The following is a 19077-nucleotide window of genomic DNA, read 5'->3' on the forward strand; positions in this document are numbered from 1 at the left end:
GCTCCAGGGAAATGGTTTGGTGGGAAGCCAGTGCACTGGGTGATGATGCACCTCCACAGCCAGGGCCAACAGCCTCGGTGCAAACAGTGCTGCTCCCCAGCACACACCCTTGATATGTTGGACAGAAGTTATTTACCAGCAGCTTGCCAGTGTCTTCAAACTTATGTTATGTGAGAAAGAATCGCTGAGGTATTAAGAACAGCACCTCACCACAGTGCAGGCAGCATGAGGAGCTTGGGTGTCATGGGCTGTTGAAATCTGAGTGTCTTTAGTCTGGACTAACATTTTCTCTTCCCAAGGATGGCAGAACTGTGGTGAGGGACCCCTGGTAGCCCGAAGGTCTTGACTCTCGCCCACTAGGGACAGTTCTCCTCAGGAACTGCACCACTTCTCCATGCAGTTCCTGGATGGATACTTAGTGACTGTTGGAAGTGGGAACAAAAGGGGAAAAAGTAAATGTATTTTTCTTGTGGAGCTGCATGAAAAAATTTCTTTAGAGTTTTTCAAGCAATTAGCCAAGGGTACTGGATGGCATGTGGAATAGTTCCTAAAAATGAACTGGTCGTGATGCTGCCCTGCATGGAAGTTGATGGATATTAAAGTCACACAGTTTTCAAATAAGTACAGACAGAAGTGCAGGCAGTTTGCAACCAGTTTGATGCAGCTATACTCTGTGTGTGTCTGTGTGTGTGTATCCATTCATTAAGGGGAGCCATTAGTTCTGTCATCAGTTCTCTAGAGTCAAACACAGGAGACCAGCTATAAGGAGTCTCACGAGCAGGGAGTTTTTGGATGCTCTAGAACTGGGAGAACAGCATCGCTCACTGCCTCGCTCGTAAGTTAATCTGTGCATCATGTTACACAAGTACCCCTCATGTTTGGCCAGTCTGGCTTGAAAAACATTGGAAGAATTTGGGCTTTTGCACATTTTACCATTTCCTTTAGTAGCATCAGCCATTTGCTCTGGGACCAAACCACTGCTGTGATGCTTTGAACCATGTCGCTGCTGAACATCCTCTTGTGCACTGCAAAGCTATTGGAGAAACATAAACTATTGAAATACAACAGACAGAAGAAAGACTTTTCACCCTCTAAGAATGTAGTGCTTGAGCTGTTGGTGTGTTTTCACTGTAAGGGATGCTGGGTTGGGGCTCCAGCATGGGACTTCATGCTTTCTCAGGCATCAACATGGGAAAGTGAGGAAGACAACTCCAGCCTCTTGCTCATCAAATCCCTCAGCATACTTGTCTAACCAAGAGTAAAGGCTAAATAAACACATCTAAACAACTGAAAAGCACATCAACATCCAACTTCAAAATAAAATGCAGTGAAGTGTGAAATTATACCTTTTATTCCATAAATCTTCAGCAACAGACACAGTTCTATAGCTTGTATCACACTTTAGTATTGGCAGAATTTAACACACCATGCAAAGCCCATAAAGTAATTACATTTCATCTCAACAAAGAAACAAAATCCCACCTCGTTCAATCCCCTCCATCTGAGGAAGGATTATAGACAATTCAGTGCATGTCGATTTTTCCTAGTGATAAATCCAAAGCAGGTCACCAATGAAATGGCAGTGTGGGTTCCCAAGGCAGCTGATTTACAGGGAAAAATAGAGATGTTATTTGATGTCCTTCAAGGCAGTGTCACCCTGCTTTCTGAAACTTCCTGAGGTTTATCCCCACCTAAAAGGCGCTTAAAAATGTAAAAGTTAACCTTGAACAGACAATTTTGGCACTTGGCAACTGCCCCTGTGCAGGTTTATGTGCTTCATACAAGATTCCCATCTTTTAAAGAGTTATTTCATTTTGCAATAAATGAGATTATATGAGTGATGATAAAGGTGATGATAGAAAGCCAGCAGAAGACACTCACAGCCCCACATCTTGCAACACCAACCATCAAGCCCCAGGAATCTGGGCACTCCAGACCCATGGGTCAGGCTGGAAATGTTTGTTATCAGCGCATGTGTTGGCTGCCCTTCTGCCAAACCAAGGGTATCTCTGTATACAACAAGCCACAGTTAGTTTAACTAATTTATTGCCCTCAAATAAAGCCTCCAAACTTTAATTAGACCATTGTGATTAAATGCAATTAAAACCCTGAAAGCAAGTCAACAAGGACTGCAGGCACTCTCATTCCCAAAGCCCAGCACAATGCTACAGACACACACAGGAATGGATAACTAAGAGTGAGGCTGAAAGATATTTTTCCCCACCAGGCACAAACTAACATGTCCCCAAAGACTTTCTGCCATCCCTTACTCAGCCTCTGCAACAGGACAAGACCTTGGAAAGGAAGCCTTAAAGTCCTAAAAGGAGAGATGAACACAATTGCCTGCCATGGTCTGTGTTGGTGCATCAGCTCAAAATGCAACGATGCCCCTCATCAGCACTGGCTGTGATGGGGCTCAGTGATGGCACAGGCACAAAGGAAACTTGCAAATACACTTGCAAATCCTTTATTCATTTCCCCAGCTTTGCTTCCTTGCTTCTGACCCAAGCAGACTATGATAAATGTTGCACAGTGATGGAAAATGTGGGGGGGAAAAGCCATGGCAGCTTCCCAGTGCCTGGTGCTGTTTTACAAAACTCAAGGTAGACAATGCAGAAATAACTTGTGCAAGTGTTTTCATGCTTTTTCAGCTGATACACCTCGTGAATGTAACTCAGTTCCCAGTTCATTCCAAGAGACCAAAGACTCAAAACTGTGTTGGCATAATTGAATCTTGTCCATGCAGAGGTCAGATGGAAACCATCATGATTGCCAGGACAGAGAGAGTGACACTGAGCTGAGTGACACGGGGGACTAAATTGTGCTAAGAATCACCTGAACACAGAGTGGTCTTGGTGGAAGACATAAAATTTGATGGGAAATTTTTGTATCAAAAAGTTCACAACCTTTCTAGGAGACAATAAGCAGTGGAAGACCAAAACGAGGCAAAAAATGGCAAGGAGAGCACTAGTCAGGTTTCACAGGGCAAAGAATTTGGTAATATCATGATCGATTGCATTGAAATAGGAAGACAAAACTAGAAAGGGCTCTGAGAAGCCAGGAAATGTCATTGGGGTAGGGGGACAGTAAGGAGGTGAGCAGAAAGTAAGAAAAAAAAATCATATTTCTAAATATAAACCCCAGCCAGTTCCTTCGGTCCAGGTCTGGTCATTTCTTTTGCCCTTTAGACTTTCTGAAAATCTGTCACTGAGCTATAACTTGAACAACCCCAAATCATTCCTCCTAATGGCACCTGTATTCAGATTTATTTTCTGTAGTGAGCTGGAGTAAAAGGAGAGTTGCAATAAGCACCCCACGGCACACTGGCCACCGCGGTTCAGTGTGTGCGCGGAGCCGGGAAAAACCCAGCAGGTGCAGGAGAGTTCCCTGAGTTATTTCCTATTCTCTGTCTAGCAATAAAGACACAGCTACACTGGGTGGTAACTCTTAGCAGATGGTGACTTTTTAAAGTTGATTGCTGTATAAATGATACTTTCTGAGTCTGTTCCTTTTAATTCAGATTCTCAGTAGTGTGTTCAAATGTCAGAGAGCATCATATTTCTATCTTTTATTTCCTTTGTGAGCAGAAATCTTCTATAAGAAGTCTAGGAATTACAGCTTGGGAGAGAAGATAGACTCCCTCGATAAAAGTGATCTACTTTACAAATGTTACAGAATACAATAAAAACAGGAGATGCAAAAAGTCCCACTGGCTTTGTTCTCGGTGGAGAGTTTGAATTTCTATTGCACTCTTAAAGAGACATTTTGTCTGCACTGTAATGTTTACTGGATCAGTGAGGTCCATTAGCAGCACAAAGGCAGAATTTCCTCTGCTGCCAGCACAGGGAGGGTAGGGAGTGGGGGTGGAAGACATCCAATTAATCTACTACTGTGGGTAAATAAAAATAACAGGACCGCTGAATGAGGACCTTATTTACCCCCCAGCTGCACTGCAGCCCCAAGCCGGGGTGTCCATGTGCCAGACCCCCATGGCATGAAGGGTTTGGGGGGCTGCACATGCCCCAGATTGGCAGCCACATTAACCAGATTCACAGAGACCAGAGTCAATGCAATTTGGCTCTGGCTGCAAATCCAAAGCCTGTGCCATGGCTCCCAATGGCAAGAGGGCTGTTATATTGCTCCAAGCTACCTACTGGGTGGTTCACCTGCTTACCCACACTTCTGTACTCACCTGAGCAAGGTGTCATTTCACCATGGTGCTGAGGAGCTGGACCTGTACCTGGAAGCTGCAGCTCAAAGACTTTTCTGGTTTTCTGCAAGATGTGTGTACATGTCTTTTTAACAGTGTCATAGCTGGAAACTGTAACCTTACATACCTTTGTAGCTACAGAGGGTGTTCAGACCAGCATGGGCTGCTTGCCCAAAACTCAGGAGGATCAATGCTCTTACCAAAAGAGGATTCCCTGCGAGGACAATGGATCACCTCTGAGGGCTTCCCACTACATCATCCACCAAATCAGAAAAGGTACCTCTGACAATAACTACAGTGTATTTTCACAGGTTTCACAGAATATTCTGAGTTGGAAGGGACCGACAAGGATTGTCAAGCCCAGCTCCTGAGTGAATGGCCCATTGAGGGATCCAACCCCCACCCTTGGTGTTATTAGTGATTTCCTGCCACCCTGCTGACCCACACTTAGGACCTGAGTACACTTCCTGATGTGAGTACTCTGGAAAAAATGGAGGTGAAAAACAGATAGACCACCTGTGTGACTTGTACCACTGTGGACCCCTCCCTACCATGGAACAGCACCTGTGTCCCCAGGTTTGGGAAGATTTACCAAAATAGATGCCACTGTGGCAAACTGGGGAGATTCAAAGGGCTCTGCTACTGTCACTCAACTGCCCTCTGCACTTCACCTCCCCTCAGAGTCTGTGTCTCAGCCCATTTATTTATTTCACCTCATTGGCAAAAAAGGAAAGACATCCCCTGGCCAGAGGGAAATGTCCCAATTAAAGAGTGAACGATGCAGTAAAACAGCAGAGCATTCTTGAGAGCAGCAGTAAAAGCGGCCACCTCTTGTCCTCAATTTATGCTGCTCCCATCACCCAGGGCATTATATTTGTGCTGACAAGGATCAGTTTAACCCCTGCCTGCAATCTAATAAAAAGCTGGCATGATGCAAGCATACATAATCTTTCTTCAGTGTCCTAGGAATGGATGCAATAAAAAACTGCTGCTGCTGCTCGATGGCCACAGTCACTACCTGGAATAAATAACTCCCTGTCCCATACCAGCAGTTGGAAGTGCTTTGGACTAGAGGCTTTTCAGACCCTCATCCCTTTATAGAATCTTGTAATCATAGTGTTGTTTAAACTGGAAAAAAAGTCTTAGATCATTGTGTCCAACTGTTCCCCTAGCTCTGCCCAGTCCACCACTAAACCATGTCCCCAAGAGCCACATCTACACATCTTTTAAATCCCTCCAGGGATGATGACTAAACCACTTCCCTGGGCAGCCTGTTCCAGGGCTTGACAACCCTTTTGGTGAAGCAATTGTTTCTAATATCCAAACTAAAACTCCCCTAGTGCAGCTTGAGGCCATTTCCTGTTGTCCTGTTGCTTGGGAGAAGAGACTGATCCCTACCTGGCTACAATCTCCTTTCAGATAGTTGTAGAGAGCAATAACATTCCCCCTGAGTCTCCTTTTCCCCAAGCTGAGCCCCCTCAGCTCCAGCTTAACGCTCCAGCTCATCTCTGAGTGCATCATGTGGCTGGTGGCAGTCACCCATCACCCTTCAGTATATACCAGGGGCAAAGCAAAAGGAAAAGTCCCAAAGGCCCTGACATAAGTAAACAACGGGATCTTTCCCCTCTCATCATTAATTGACCGAATCAGAGTTGCAGAGCTGGCATTACGCTCTGCTACCCTTTGTAATGAAATCACTGCCTGTGCATAAGAAACAAATTTAATGATATGATACTAATAGGGTTAGACATTTCCCATGCAAATATTAATAATTTATATCTACATTCATTTTTTAATACTGCTTGGAGTCTGTAACAAGAAGATGCTGAAGTTTACCCGCCTCTCTCACAGATCTTGTCTGGGGAGGGCACAGGCATTACCCAGCTGGAGGCAAAGGCTCCCTAACACGATTTCCCTGGAAGCGCAAATTAGCTCTTGGAAATCATGTCCTGGCCTGCAACCATGTTTCAAAAAAGAGATGATGCCTAAACATGAGCGCTGCTTGCATGGACGAACCAGCAAGAGGAGACGGACTGTGAGCCTTGGTGCTGCCTATGCCCCTTCGCACAAGCAACACCCACACCAAGAGCCAGGACTGCCAATGGCCTCTGCAACAACGCAGGGTGGAATGAGCACCAAGCACCCACCTGTGTCTTGAGGCAGCTGGCAGCAAAAGGAGCAACCTTTGGACTGGAAAGCCGGAGGGATCTGGGGACTATAGGGGGAAGGGTGGGGAAGGCATTTTGTTGTAGAAGTAGGGAGGGATTTGTGCTAAATGTTCTCTTTTTTTTCAGCAGTGAAAAAGTCTCTTAAAGGAAGGGCAGTGACTGCGAATCTGCGGGGTTGAAAGGGAAGCTAATTCCCTCGGACAGGCATAATTGCTTCAATTCAGAATGGTAAAAATGTGAAATTAGGAATAATCAATGGCTGTTTATGATCTGTCTCTATACTGTGAATTCAGCTAATACGGAGTAATTACACTGTGCTAATTCCTGGTATTTGTCATCGTTCAGTTGCAGAGGAGTCCTGCAAAACAATAAAAGCAGATTGGCTGCGCTGGGCCCGCAGACCGGGGGCTTAGCACTGCCCGAGCTAATTTCTCTTTTAATAGTAAAAGCGGTTATGATTTCCCTTATTTATTTTTCTCTCCTGGCAGCAAAGCCGGCGGTGGGCTGTGCGCCGGGCTCGGCCGGGCGCAGGATGCGCTACGCAACAGCACCCCCGATAGCCGGCACCGCCGCGCTGCCGGGGACACGCACCGCGCACCAGCCCCTGCCCAGCCAAACACGTCCTGTCTCCGCTGGTGAAACTCCGTCTTCACCTTCTTGCCCAATATTGTTATAACAACCCTCCTATCAAACTTTGTCCTCACACAGTTCTCATCTGGCACAGGGTAACCCTACCGCATCTCACCCGGATGCTCAGTCACTCCGGAAACCTATGGGATGTGTTTCCCGGCAGTTTGCTGACATGATTCACTCTTCAGGCAATGAAATAGTGCTGGTTATTGACCTCTGCAAAAGTGGGAGACGAGAGGTGAGTACAGGAACAGGATGGTTTATTGGTGGGTGAATAACCCCCCACAGCAGCACAGGTGGAAGGTGTGGGCTGCAGAGACAACCCTCGCCCTCACCCACCTCTGGCACATGTTGTGCAGGAAGTGTAGATGATGTTTAACACTACATAAACCCAGAAGTTACAGGTTGTTAGAAGGTGCTACACTTAACATCTGCAGTACGGGGCTTAGCTCAGCAGGAGCAATCAGAATCCATACACCCACAGTGCTTGTCAGGACAAAGTTTGCAAAGTGGCAGTGGCCAAACCTTTCCTAAGAGAATTTGTCATGACTTCATCCCAGAGAGCACATCCCTGAAAAGCAGTGTGTCCCTGGGCACTGCAGAGCCCCATAGGCAAGGAATCTTTGGGGAAACCTCCTGATGCTGAGCTTTCATGTCCTGGGAGGGACAGTCCTGCAGCTACTGGGGCTATTTGGCAGGAGCCACCAGTGCCCCAAGGCTTCCCACCATCAGCTGAGGGGCCACACACCCAGCACTGACACATGGAGGGAGGATGAGGAGGATGAGGAGAGCAGCTCCTTGCGTACCAGTCCACTCCTACCAATTCTACCAGGGTGCTCATCGCAGTGCAGTGACTTTGCACCACAGACTACTCATTCCCCACCTTGGCACCTTTTTGACATCACGTCTATTATTTTTTCTTAATTTCTCTTTCTCTGCATCACACAGAACCCCTGGGAGGAGCCTGAGGATGAGTCTGATGTGATTCCATTGCACTGCACCAGTTAATTGTTTGCTGTGTTGAGATGAAGCTGATGTCCTGTTCCCAGCACTTGACACATTCACTAAAGCTAGGTGGCATTAAAAAAGCCCCCATTTAAAAGCCCCCTTCTGCTGTGTGCCACATTGGATGGGCAAAACCCGGGCTATCACAGGATGCAGGAACGGGACGAAAGGGCTCTCTCCATGCCAGCACCAGCACTTGGGCTGTGCCATAGCCACATCCCATGAGGAAAGTGCACAGCTCCCCATCCTTTCCTGTGGTTTCAGAGAAACATCTTGGATGAAATGCGCAGTTCCAGAGAGCAGAGGCATTTCAAGCAAGATTTCTTTGTTGTGATGACAAGGCTCCTGGCCCTGCTGATGGTTTTTGCTCATTTCCTCTGCAAGCAGCAGCAATGCCTCCATCTCCATAGAGGACTCGGAGGCCTCAGGTGCCTTGAAGCAGGAGGAGAAATTCATCACGTAACTGACCTCCCCCAGGGCACTACAGTCCCCATGCCATGGGCCAGCTCCTGGATGGGTGGGAAGTGAGTGGATGGAGCAGGGACACATGCTGTGGCACGCCAGGGCTTGGGGCACTTGGTTATTGAGCTGAGCCGGTTATTGCCAGCAGCTAAACAAACTAATGGGAAGGATATTTCCCTGGAGAGAGAGAAGGTTTTTGATTTAGACTGTACTGTTTAAGCTTAGACTCTCACTGCAGCTAAAATTTCCTTCTGAGGGCAATAATTATCCCAGCGCAGAGCCCAAGCATGTGTTTGCTTTTCTTCTCCCTGTCTGGAAGGGTTTGGTTTAGGGGTCTTTGATTTCCCCTGGTGTTCAGCACCCCCTGCACCCCTTGCCCAGCTCTGGGGACCAGAGATGGAGGGAAGCAAAGAAAAGCTCAGTGCACAGCTTTATGCAGAGATCATCCTCAGGTATTAAACTAATTACCAGGGAGAGGCACTGGTCCCTCAGGGGTTCTGCTCCAGCCCTCTGCAAGCTGCAGTCCAAAGGCAGTGCTGCTGCTGCCAGCCCTGCATTTCCTCCACTGGTTCTGGAATGAAAATTGCTTTAAAAGCTCCAAGAGAAGCCATTTGGTTCTTCTAAGTGATGGGAATGGAAAAGAAAAAGGAAAGAAGGAATGGGACCACTTTTGTTCTTGCTGGTAGGTAAATGAGGTTCAGCTTTTGAAAATACATAGGGCCTCTAGTGCTAACTGCAGGGCTGGAGTCTCCAAGGAGTGATTTCTTCCTTCAGAACCATAATAATAACAACAATAAATGATTAAAAAGAAAACAGCCTAAATCTATATCTGTAGTTAACTCAGGACTCCTTCAGAGTTCAGGCCTGTTGCTGAATAAATAAATGCTTACTTGAAAAAGGAACCTCCAGCCTCCTGCAAATGAGAGGCAGCGAAGCAGCGCTCAGGGGCAGCCCGAACACGTGCAGCACAGCCAGGGGGAAATCCTGCCAGATCAGGTTATTCTGGCTTTACTCCAGATTGGGGAACACCAGGCCTGGCTTCCTGCCCACCCGCTCCCATTGCAGAACCCTCCATCAGCCACGCTGCCCAATGTGCTGGTTTGGTGCAAGAGCAGAGAGTCAGGCTGGTGACTGCCCTCAGAGAGGTTTTTCTCTTCTGATGTGCCAAAAAAGTGAGTGCCAAAGTAGAGAAAACCTCCAAAAGAAACACATGAGGTCATGGCCACAGGAATTACTGTTTCCTCCCTCCCATGGAACAGCTGCTCTCAACCACTGCCGGTCACTGCGCCCTGTGGGCTGACACGCCGGGTGCTCAGCCCCACACTGGGCGGTGAGATAAGGCTCAGGGAGGTACCATGAGTCACAGAGGGCTGGGCAGACTTGGCAGCTGCACTGCCACACTGCCCAGCACATGGTGCCCCAGCTCCCTGGGACACCCCAGCACCCACACAGCCTGCAGAGAGGGACAGCACAGCTGGGACACTGAAAGGTACGTAAACTTGTCCCATCTCTGACTGGGGAAATGTGGTTTCTAGAGCATGACTGAAAGAGTGCATTCCTTTTTACTTGCTGGCAGGTTAGAAGGTTGTGTGGGTAAGGTTTTGGTTGTTCCTCCTTCCTGTAGACAGGAGGTGAAGGAGAAGCCCCGTGCACTGGCATTCCTTCCATGAGATGCAACTGTGCTGGTTTCATGGTCAGAACTAATGAACTGCCTGTGTTAACAGGGATCTGTGATGTGGTGGAATCAGCTGTGTGATGTGGGGTCCAGGTCAAAGCCCTTTATCCGTCATGCTTATGGATGAATTTGCAGGATGTTCACTGTGCAGAGTGTGTGGTTTGTCCAAGATCAGGCTGCTGCTCAGGTTATCATGTGTTTTTTTCTTGCACTGCTGAAAGAGACCCAGTCTTGCTGCCCACACAGCACCAATAGGGAGGGAAACACTTTCTTTAAAAAACTGATGGCATCATCTGGAGTTTTGAGAAACCAGACTAGATGGAAGGGAAGGAGGACATGAGGTGGCAAGTGCTTCCTGGTAGAAAGCAGCAAACATTGGTCAACAACCCCGGATTGTACTGGGGGCAGTTTTGGCATAAGATGTCCTCTCCAGCCATTTGGTGGATCCAGCAGCTGGCCAAGCATTTTTATGAGCAGAGGAATTTATAAGCCCTCTGGCAAACAGCCCCCTCCAGTTGAGTAAGCTGGCAAAACTCAGTCAGATTGACTCCTTTTGAGACTGAAAATGGCACTGTAGCATCCTCCGTTCTCCTGTGGTGGGATAAACCCTGAACACGGGGTGGATGTGCACCCACCCAACACCAGTCCCTCCTCTGCACCCCTGCATTCAATTTTGCAGGAAAACCTGACTGCTGGGGGGATGACTCAATGGGTGTGGGCAGTCACCCTCTTTGGAGCCCCAGCCCCACCCCACACCAAAATGCTCATGTTCACAGTCAGGGACCTGCTGGGAAACAGAGGGACATGTAGGGCTCAAAAGCAGAAAAAAAAATAGAAAAAAAAGGCAGGAGTTTGTGGGGAAGCAAAGCAAAGTTTTCCTGAAGTGCTGAAAGGCAACAGAACATTCACCTGCTGAATCCTGGAAAACCAAACTTGGTTTCTTCTTCACAGCAATTAACTCAGCTCTGCTAAGCGGCACTTCCGTCCAGAGCAGGCTTGGGTGCAGCCTTTGCCTTACAAAACCATGAACCTCTTTAGCAATATTTGTCCAAGAACTTTTTTGTTCCTGGAATGCTTTTTAAGCAAATAATTTCAGGTTTATTAGACAAATAACTCTGTTTAACACCTGACACAGTTCCTTCCTTTCTCCCTCGCCTGCCAGCAGGTGTCTGGCAGATGTCAGAGTACAGGTGCCTTTTATTCTGGCACAACGCTAGCAAGAAAAAAAAATATTCAGTGCAAACAATTATAAAATAATGTAATATAAATAACAGGACATGGTTACTTTCTTGTAATGCAATCAGGTTCCAGGATTTTCATCGCCTAAGGACTTCACCCAATAAATTTTATCTGGGATTAAGGTGAAGATAAACAGCCTAAATAAATACATCACTTCCCTAAAGCACTGGCATTTATTGGTTTATTTTTTCATTTCTCTTCCTCTGGAGTGAAATCGGTATGTGCATAGAAAAACCACAAATTTGGTAAAGGAGAGAACTATGCAATGGGCCCCTGTGAGGCCAATAGTCACTGTAGAGGTGGGGACCAAACAGGGAGGGTTTTGCAAACCCAGTGGAGTTTTGCTCCACTCACTGTGTCCAAATCACAGTCCAGGTCTGAATCCTCACCAGCTCCAGGCTCTGCTCATGGCACTTGAGGGGAAGTCAACAAGCTCCAGAAGCAAACCAATACCAATTTTGAAGTTCTTGTGTCTTGCCAAGTGAGATTCTGAGGACTGCCCCCATTTTCTGACCCCATCACTAGATCAGGCACTGGCATGGGGGAGCCAGGACTGGGATAGGGTCCCTGTGTTTAACAAGCAGAACTTCATGCTGAAAGGAGCAAAAGAGAAGAGCCTGGTACTGCCCCTCCAGATCCAGCCACAGGCAGCATTCGTCCTCTAAAACCTTTAAACCATCCTTTTTCAGGTCTGTGGCTCTTCTACCAGCTCAGTGAAATGGGCCTGTTAATCCCAGCTCCAACACAAGTTTTAAAATCTGTTTCAGCTGGGGGCTGGGATGGACCAGGACAAGGTGGTGTGGGGAAGGGCTGTGGAAATCACGGACCCCCCTGACACCTCCCACAGGGACAGATTCCTGCTCACAGGCCCCTTCCTCTGGGAGGAATAGCTGCTGGGCAGAGAAGGGCGATGCTGCTGGGAAGCTGTGAGCTCAACTGATACACTATCAAAAACACACTGTCATGATACCCTAGGGTACAGAAATACCTTCCAAAGCCTCCTTTAAAACACAGACAGGCCAGTCTCCCACGGGAAGCTGACAATTCCCTGCTGGAGCAGCTCCAGCATATCCTCCTTGCTGCAGTGTCCCAGCAGACACGGGCACAGTGGAGGGGTCTCATGGGGGAGCAGTGCCGGGCTCCAGACACCTGAAACATCACTGGGGGCTGCCTAAAAGCCCCAGACAATGATGCTGCAACCTGCCCCTGGGTGTAGGCAAAACCAAGGGGAGCATCATATCAGGGCACTGAGGGGGGATGCAGGTCCATCCCACCCAGGGCTCAAGGCAGAACACGCACCACAGCCACGGTCAGTAATACGGGAAGCCCTGGGAGGGGACCCAGAGCAGGTCTGGGCAGGAGGCAAAGCTCTTCTCTGCTTCCTCATGACGCAGCAGCCTGAAATCAACATTCAACCCAGCCCTGCTAAAACCCATTGCTCCTTATTTACCCATCAAACAGGAAAAGCAACTCTCAGCACGGCCCTTTTACAAATTTTCTGTCAAACAGCACTTATAGGGCTGTTCAGTTAACATCAGGCTCATTAACCAGGAGCGTTAGCATCCATCTCACAATTGACAATTTGCCTTAGGAGTCCAGGGTCGTTTCCACTACAGACGTTCACCAGACTGCAGCCTGGAATTTCAAAGGTAGGAGTGGGTCCCTAGCCCCTGGGAGCCCAGTGCATGGGGTGGCGGGTGCCTGTCCCATCGGTCAGGGTGGCAGGGGGAGAAAGGGCAGCAGATGGACTCGCTTGGGTAGGAAATAGTTCATGCTCCAAATTACAACCACATCCCATCCCTGTGGGTGAAGTCGCTCCAAGATTTGGCCAAGTGGGAATATTTCTGGTTTTAAGCTGGGTGTCTGCGAAGCTGCCTGCTCTGCCCAGCACAGTGGTGCTGCCCTTCTTCCTTTCTCCTTTGGATCTGAAGGAGGACAAGCTCATTCCCAGAGGTTCCCCTAACTGGGTAAGGCCAGATCACAGCTTGTCCTCGGACAGCATTTTGCAGCTCCTAATATTTAAAACCTACTTTGCATCATCCCAGAAGGAAATGCAGCAAAGCTGTGACTGAAAATACCCACCTCATCAGCAGAACAGAAAAAACCTGATCCATTACCAAGAATACAACATGAAACAGGAGCACAGGGGGCAGTAGACAGACACAGGGAAGGGTTCTGAGACTTCAGAGGGATCGAGCTCTATCAGTGCAGCCTGCTCCAGCATACAGAGCCAGGACTTATCAGGGTGGGACCAAGCACATGTGCCTGATAGGAATTTGTACATCTTTGATGATGCCTTAGATATTACAAATATGACTAAACATAGCTATTATCTTTTCATCCAGAATCTGCCTGGCTTTGCTGGGTTACAGGTACTCTTTATGGCATTGCCTTATTTTCTTCAGGGTGACCTGTGACTATTGACCACCCCCTCAGCTGTGCTCTTCCTCCCCAACACCATGCGGATATCAGGTGAGGGAGACATATTTACTTTTCTCTGTCCATTCTTCTACAGCTCCTTATGCCTCCTTCTCATTTACATGATGCCTTCCAAGCCCTGACCTTTCCCTGCCAGGCACATGGGAAAAGGCCTCTGTGTAAGAACAGGTTTTTACAAGATTTGTGTAGATTTCAGCCTGTTGTATTTTTCCCAGTGAAACCTTCTGTGTCTGGGAAGAGATGGCTATTGAGACACTCCTGGTTCCATAAGAGCTATTCAGCTGCAATAAAAGTACATTTTTCTACTCTCTTTCCATGCAGGACTGGAACGTTTTGCTCTGATGAGCGCTGTTTTAAAGCCAAATGCCAATCACATTTGTATCAGCAGCTGCTCAGCTGTAGCAAGTGACTAATTGGGGGATAGCAGTCTTCCCAGCACTGGGAACATAAGAAATATTTGGATTTACATAGCTCTCTGAGTAATTATCAGATTTACTTTAATGTAGAGAGAAATATGAATAGTGCCTCCCAGTAGAATGGTAGTGCCTATCTGAGCATCACCACATACTCCAGAGATATTAATTAAGAGATCAGAATCCATTTAGATGGTGAAGGAGTGTTAGCTGCCTTCCCACACCATGTAAGCACTGGCTGTCACCCTGAGCCTGGTAACCTTGGGACAGACAAACTAGTCCCCAAGAAATCAGAGGGATGCCCCGGTCTCTGGCCCAGCTGCAGCTGCTGATCTCGCCTGGCTCCTCTCCCGCAACTTGCAGGTGTGATCCGGTGCGTGGTGCTGCTCATCACACTGCTGGGCACATGGTTCATCATGCAGACGTACTTCCACCACAGCTGGAAAACCATCAGCCTGCGGAGCTGGCTCGGTGAGGCACCAACGGGGCTCCAGCCAGATTCAGAGGGAGGGTGTGGGAGGTTCCATTGCAAGCCAACCCCCAGAGCTGGATACAGTTGCCACAAATATTTGCACTTGCAATCTCTGGCCAAGGCTATAACCACTAGCTCTGACCACAAGGGCAGGGAGGGGACAGCATAGTGGGAAGCTGCACTGGGGCAGCATGGGTCCAGGGATGCCTGCAGCCACAGGAACCAGTTTTGAGGAGCTGGTGCCTGAACAGCTGCTCCAGGCTTGGGGAAGAGCCAGTTGCTCTCTGGGGTGTCTAACTCTCCTGCTTGATACCCACAGGTGCCAGGAACAAGCCCAGCAGTGAGTACTGCTCTCGACTTCATCTCTGTCCCACAGCTCCGCTCCAGGGTTGAGGGTGATGGTGGATACGCAATAGCTGCTCTTAGAGCCAAGGCAAAAATCCCACCCTCCCAAGCACAGGAGGATTTGCTATTGCACACAGCAGTGGGGTTTTGGCAGGCTCTACAAGCACACAAACCTTCATGCAATCGCCCTGCCCCCAGTAGAAACACCCCCAGGGCACAGAAGGAAGGTCATGGGTCCTGCCAGGTGGGTCCCTGCCTTGGCAAAGAATGGGAAAACTCTGGGCAGAAAAGCCCTGGGGGTCTGGCCTTGGATGCCAGCTCCAAATGTTCCTGGCACACAGCCCTCTGACCCCTATGGCAGCAGCTGTGCCATCCCGCTTCTCACACCCAGAGCAGCACCTGGCAGCACCAACTCAGACCTCCCACCCCAGGCCTCAGCACCGTAAACCTCAAACACGAAGCTGGTCCCAGCCCCAGGACAAGCCTCCTTCATGCAAGAAGCTGGTCCAGGTGTTACCCCCTTAGTGGGACACTATCCCCAGTTCCAGCCCTGCTCAGCCACTCAGGGGCATGGCCTGTGTCCCCCTGTGTGGCCAATGCCATGGCTTGCAGCTCCGCTCCTCCCTTGCAGGTGAGAAGCTGCCCCGGCACAAGTGTGGGAACCAGAAGAGCTGCCCTCAGAATTATTTTGCCTTCAAGATCATCAGTGGTGCTGCAAACGTGGTGGGACCCTCCATCTGCTTTGAAGACTTGGTGTAAGTAGCACATGGCAGGAACAGAGCAGCCGTGGCTGGCCTGGCCTTCAGTTTGGCCTCTGCCAAGCACATCAATGGCTGTCACAGTGTATTTATGGTTAAAAAAAAATTCTGTAAATAGATTTCTTTGCTACCACTTCTGGAGTATTTTGCTGTCTCCAGCTTCTTTGCCCCATCACAGTTTCACTGGCACCAGCATCTCCAGGGCATCCCTGTACTCACTGTGCTCTCTGCTTTCCTTTCCAGCCTCATGAGCAGCGTCAAAAACAACATTGGCAGAGGCCTGAATATTGCACTGGTGAATGGTGAGTCGAGTGGGCACTGACCCCTTTCTCCCCACAGCCAGGTTTCCTTCCTCCCCCAGGAGAGAACAGGCCATCAGGGACCCCATCCCAGGCACTGTGGCTGAGCCAAAAGCATGCCCACCTGTTGCTGCATGGGGCACACAGCCACAGTTACAGTTGCAAGCACTGCCAGTGAGAAGGGAACAAACCCACCTGGGTCAGTTCCACACGCATGACAGTTCCACAAGCTCCTCCAAGCAACACAGAAGATATGACACACTGAGGAAAGAGCAAAGCATTTGGAACAGGAACCCCAGGCCCATGGCCAGGCAAAGCCTAGAGCCACTCCAGTGCAAACTCACTGTGCTCTGTTTTCAATTTTAACCTTTCAGGAACAACTGGGAAGCTCCTGAAAACTGACTCATTCGACATGTACTCTGGAGGTGAGCACCATCACTCTGCTGCTTAGTGGTTCCCAGCCAGGGCTCACACCAACACTGCTGGCTGCTGGCTACTTCAGCTGCTCCTCTGTCATGTATTTAACCATAAATTTGAGTGGACTTTGACCAGAATTGCCAGCCTGGGTGGTAAAAGCCCAGCTTTCCCTGAGGCCATCAAGCCTGGAGTCCTCACAATGCATCCACATCCAAGATAGGCTTCTCACTCCTTTTACGTGCACCCAGTAGCCTGGAAAACATAATTTCACTAACCTGAATAGACCAGGGCACTTGAGATTTGAGAAAGGTACTTTCTCAGATCAGGTAGTTACATCAATCCTGATATTTTGCAACTTGCAATTTGGTTTTTGAATGCTGGTGGTGGCTGAGCAGCAGTTTGTTTCCCTGCCTTTCATGGAAGGCTAAATGAGGGAGCTCAGGGCATGGCAGTGAGACACGGCCCCCGGGCCCAGCAAGGCTGGGAACACAGAGTAGAGCCTCGTGGCAGCAAAGACCTGTGCCTGCTGGCTTCAGACAGTATTCCTAGCAGCAAATAGATGCCCTGAGCCAGGGCAGCACCTGGCTGACACTGACATGCTGGATGATGAAAATCCCACCACTGTTGCCAAGCTGTTACCAAATCGCTCTGCAGTTTTGGCAGGACTCATCAAAAACCACATGTTAAAATCACCCTTGTAATCCTTTTGATTTTCCCTTTTCTGTTCAAGCCTTCTCTAGAGATCAGTCCCCCTCTATGCTCCTTGGTTTTGCCACTTATTCTTGATAACTCTGGATTTTTAAGGAGATTCGCCAATATAATGATATTTCCAGCTGAGTTCATGAGCAAGATGCTCCGTAGAAGAGGTACTGGGAACGAGAAGGCAGTCGGCTCCTGTGCCACTAGATGGGGCATTGGATTCAAGCATCCCACAGATGCAGGATGAGGAATAATTCCCTCAATACAGCCATGATTGCAGGGCAGGCAGCTCTGTGCCTGGGCAGGTTCATTTCTTGTGTCAGGAAGTAAATTCACATAACTAGATTTCACAGTTAGTGAGCAAAGTTTAGAAGCAATTTCCCCCCTGCAGTTGTACTGAGAGGAGGACATCAGTCCTGGGCACTGCAGGAAAGCCCAAGGGGAACGTAGGATGCGGAATGCAGCATCTGGGAGCCCACCCTTCCCCAAGTCCATGGCTCCAAATCCTGGCTAGCACCAGCATTTCCCACTGACCTAGGGGAGGCTCCTCCAGCTACCACACAGCAGTCCCTGCTAAATCCCTTTTTCTCTCCCTAATGCTCTTCTCTCTCAGACATTAAAAAGCTGGAAACCTTCCTCCAAGGGATCAAGCGCGGCACCCTCGTGCTGACGGCAAGCTACGATGATCCTGCCACAAAGTGAGTTTGCCCATGGCAGCAACACTGGGCTCCCCAAAAACCTTCAGCTGCGGGAGCTGCCGGCAGCAGAGAGGGACAGGAGGGGACACCCACCTGGCAGCACGCTGCCACCCTCTTACCCTCTTTCAGGATGAATGACAATGTGCGGGCGCGTTTCATGGAGCTGGGCAGCAGCCACGTGAGTGAGCTGGGCTTCCGAGACAACTGGGTCTTCTTGGGAGCAAAAGGGCTGATGAACAAGACCCCCTTTGAAAAGGTATGTGGTCCTCCCCTGACAGCAACTCTGGAGGCTCCATCCTCTTCATAGCACCTCCCAAGCTATATCTCACCTACCCGTCTGCAGAAGACAAGGGCCAGTGGCATTATCCTCCACGACAAACCAAGCTGCAACTTCTGCCATGTTGCAAACTTGCACTACGCCACCAACCTCCTCATTCGTTTTCTCTCTCTCTTTTTTCTTGCAGCACATCAAAAATGATAAGGAGACAAATAAATATGAGGGCTGGCCTGAGCTGCTGGAGATGGAGGGCTGTGCCCCCAGGAAGATGGATTAGCATCAAGGTCTAGCCTGCCACACAGGGCAGCCTCCACCAGTCACACAGGTACACCAGCTCCATCGTGGGGATCCCAGCCTCTCCGCTTCCCGGTCACACAGCCCAGCAGCTGCTGCCTGCTCCCAGGAACCGTCTGTTTCACAGCAGGAAGTGTGCAGGGTTTGGAGAAGAGCTGCACAAGTGCTTGGAGAGCCTGAGCAAACACCTGGCCAAGTTTCAGCCAAGCTGTCCTCCTCTATGGGTCAATTTGGGGTATTTTATTTTTCTGTCTTTAAACTAAAAACTTTGTAGAATGTCTTTTAAATTTCTGAAATGAGATTTCTAATTATAAAACACTACCTTCTCATTTCCATTTTCAAGCGTAATCCACACTTTCCCCCACAGGCACAGCATGCCAGGTCCTCTGCCACCAGTCAAGCATCACCATCACCCACTCCACAGCCCTGCACATGGGTGCTCCCCCTCCCCACATGGCACAGGGTAAAGTCATCCCAAGCTCAGACCTTGGTGGTTTTCCCCTGGAGCTCTTGCCAATGCCCCACAGTCTCCTACAGCCACAATAAGGCCAGAAGTCCACAGGGATGGCATGCAGCA

At 48.9% G+C, this 19077-nt stretch overlaps 1 protein-coding gene and 1 long non-coding RNA gene across 3 annotated transcripts; one reads left to right on the top strand and one right to left on the bottom strand.

Moving 5' to 3' along the window:
* Positions 1–4185: 4185 nt before the first annotated feature.
* LOC116792515 lies at positions 4186–13960 on the bottom strand. The gene is made up of 3 exons (XR_004359159.1): positions 13881–13960; positions 7124–7224; positions 4186–4424 (listed from the first exon to the last, which is right to left on the bottom strand). It is a non-coding gene; the product is annotated as an uncharacterized LOC116792515 (long non-coding RNA).
* FAM3D (FAM3 metabolism regulating signaling molecule D) lies at positions 12999–18729 on the top strand. Of its 2 annotated transcripts, XM_032699501.1 has the most exons (10): positions 12999–13038; positions 13735–13861; positions 14605–14712; positions 15033–15053; positions 15690–15813; positions 16060–16118; positions 16490–16540; positions 17845–17929; positions 18059–18185; positions 18394–18729. In XM_032699501.1, exons 2-10 carry the CDS (start codon positions 13849–13851, stop codon positions 18481–18483), a joined length of 678 nt encoding a protein of 225 aa, XP_032555392.1. In that variant the 5' UTR covers positions 12999–13038; positions 13735–13848; the 3' UTR covers positions 18484–18729. The 2 variants fall into 2 exon arrangements, with proteins under 2 accessions (XP_032555392.1, XP_032555393.1); XM_032699502.1 differs by lacking the exons at positions 12999–13038; positions 13735–13861; positions 14605–14712; positions 15033–15053 and adding an exon at positions 15533–15568.
* The last annotated feature ends 348 nt before the right edge of the window (positions 18730–19077 follow it).

This window comes from Chiroxiphia lanceolata, chromosome 11 (genome assembly GCF_009829145.1).
Source record: "Chiroxiphia lanceolata isolate bChiLan1 chromosome 11, bChiLan1.pri, whole genome shotgun sequence".
Classification (NCBI taxonomy): Eukaryota; Metazoa; Chordata; class Aves; order Passeriformes; family Pipridae; genus Chiroxiphia; species Chiroxiphia lanceolata.

Coding starts and splice junctions, on each gene's coding strand:
- FAM3D (XM_032699501.1), top strand. Junction 15,054..15,689: donor TGCCAGGAACAAGCCCAGCA/GTGAGTACTGCT, acceptor CCTCCCTTGCAG/GTGAGAAGCTGCCCCGGCAC. Junction 18,186..18,393: donor ACAAGACCCCCTTTGAAAAG/GTATGTGGTCCT, acceptor TTTTTCTTGCAG/CACATCAAAAATGATAAGGA.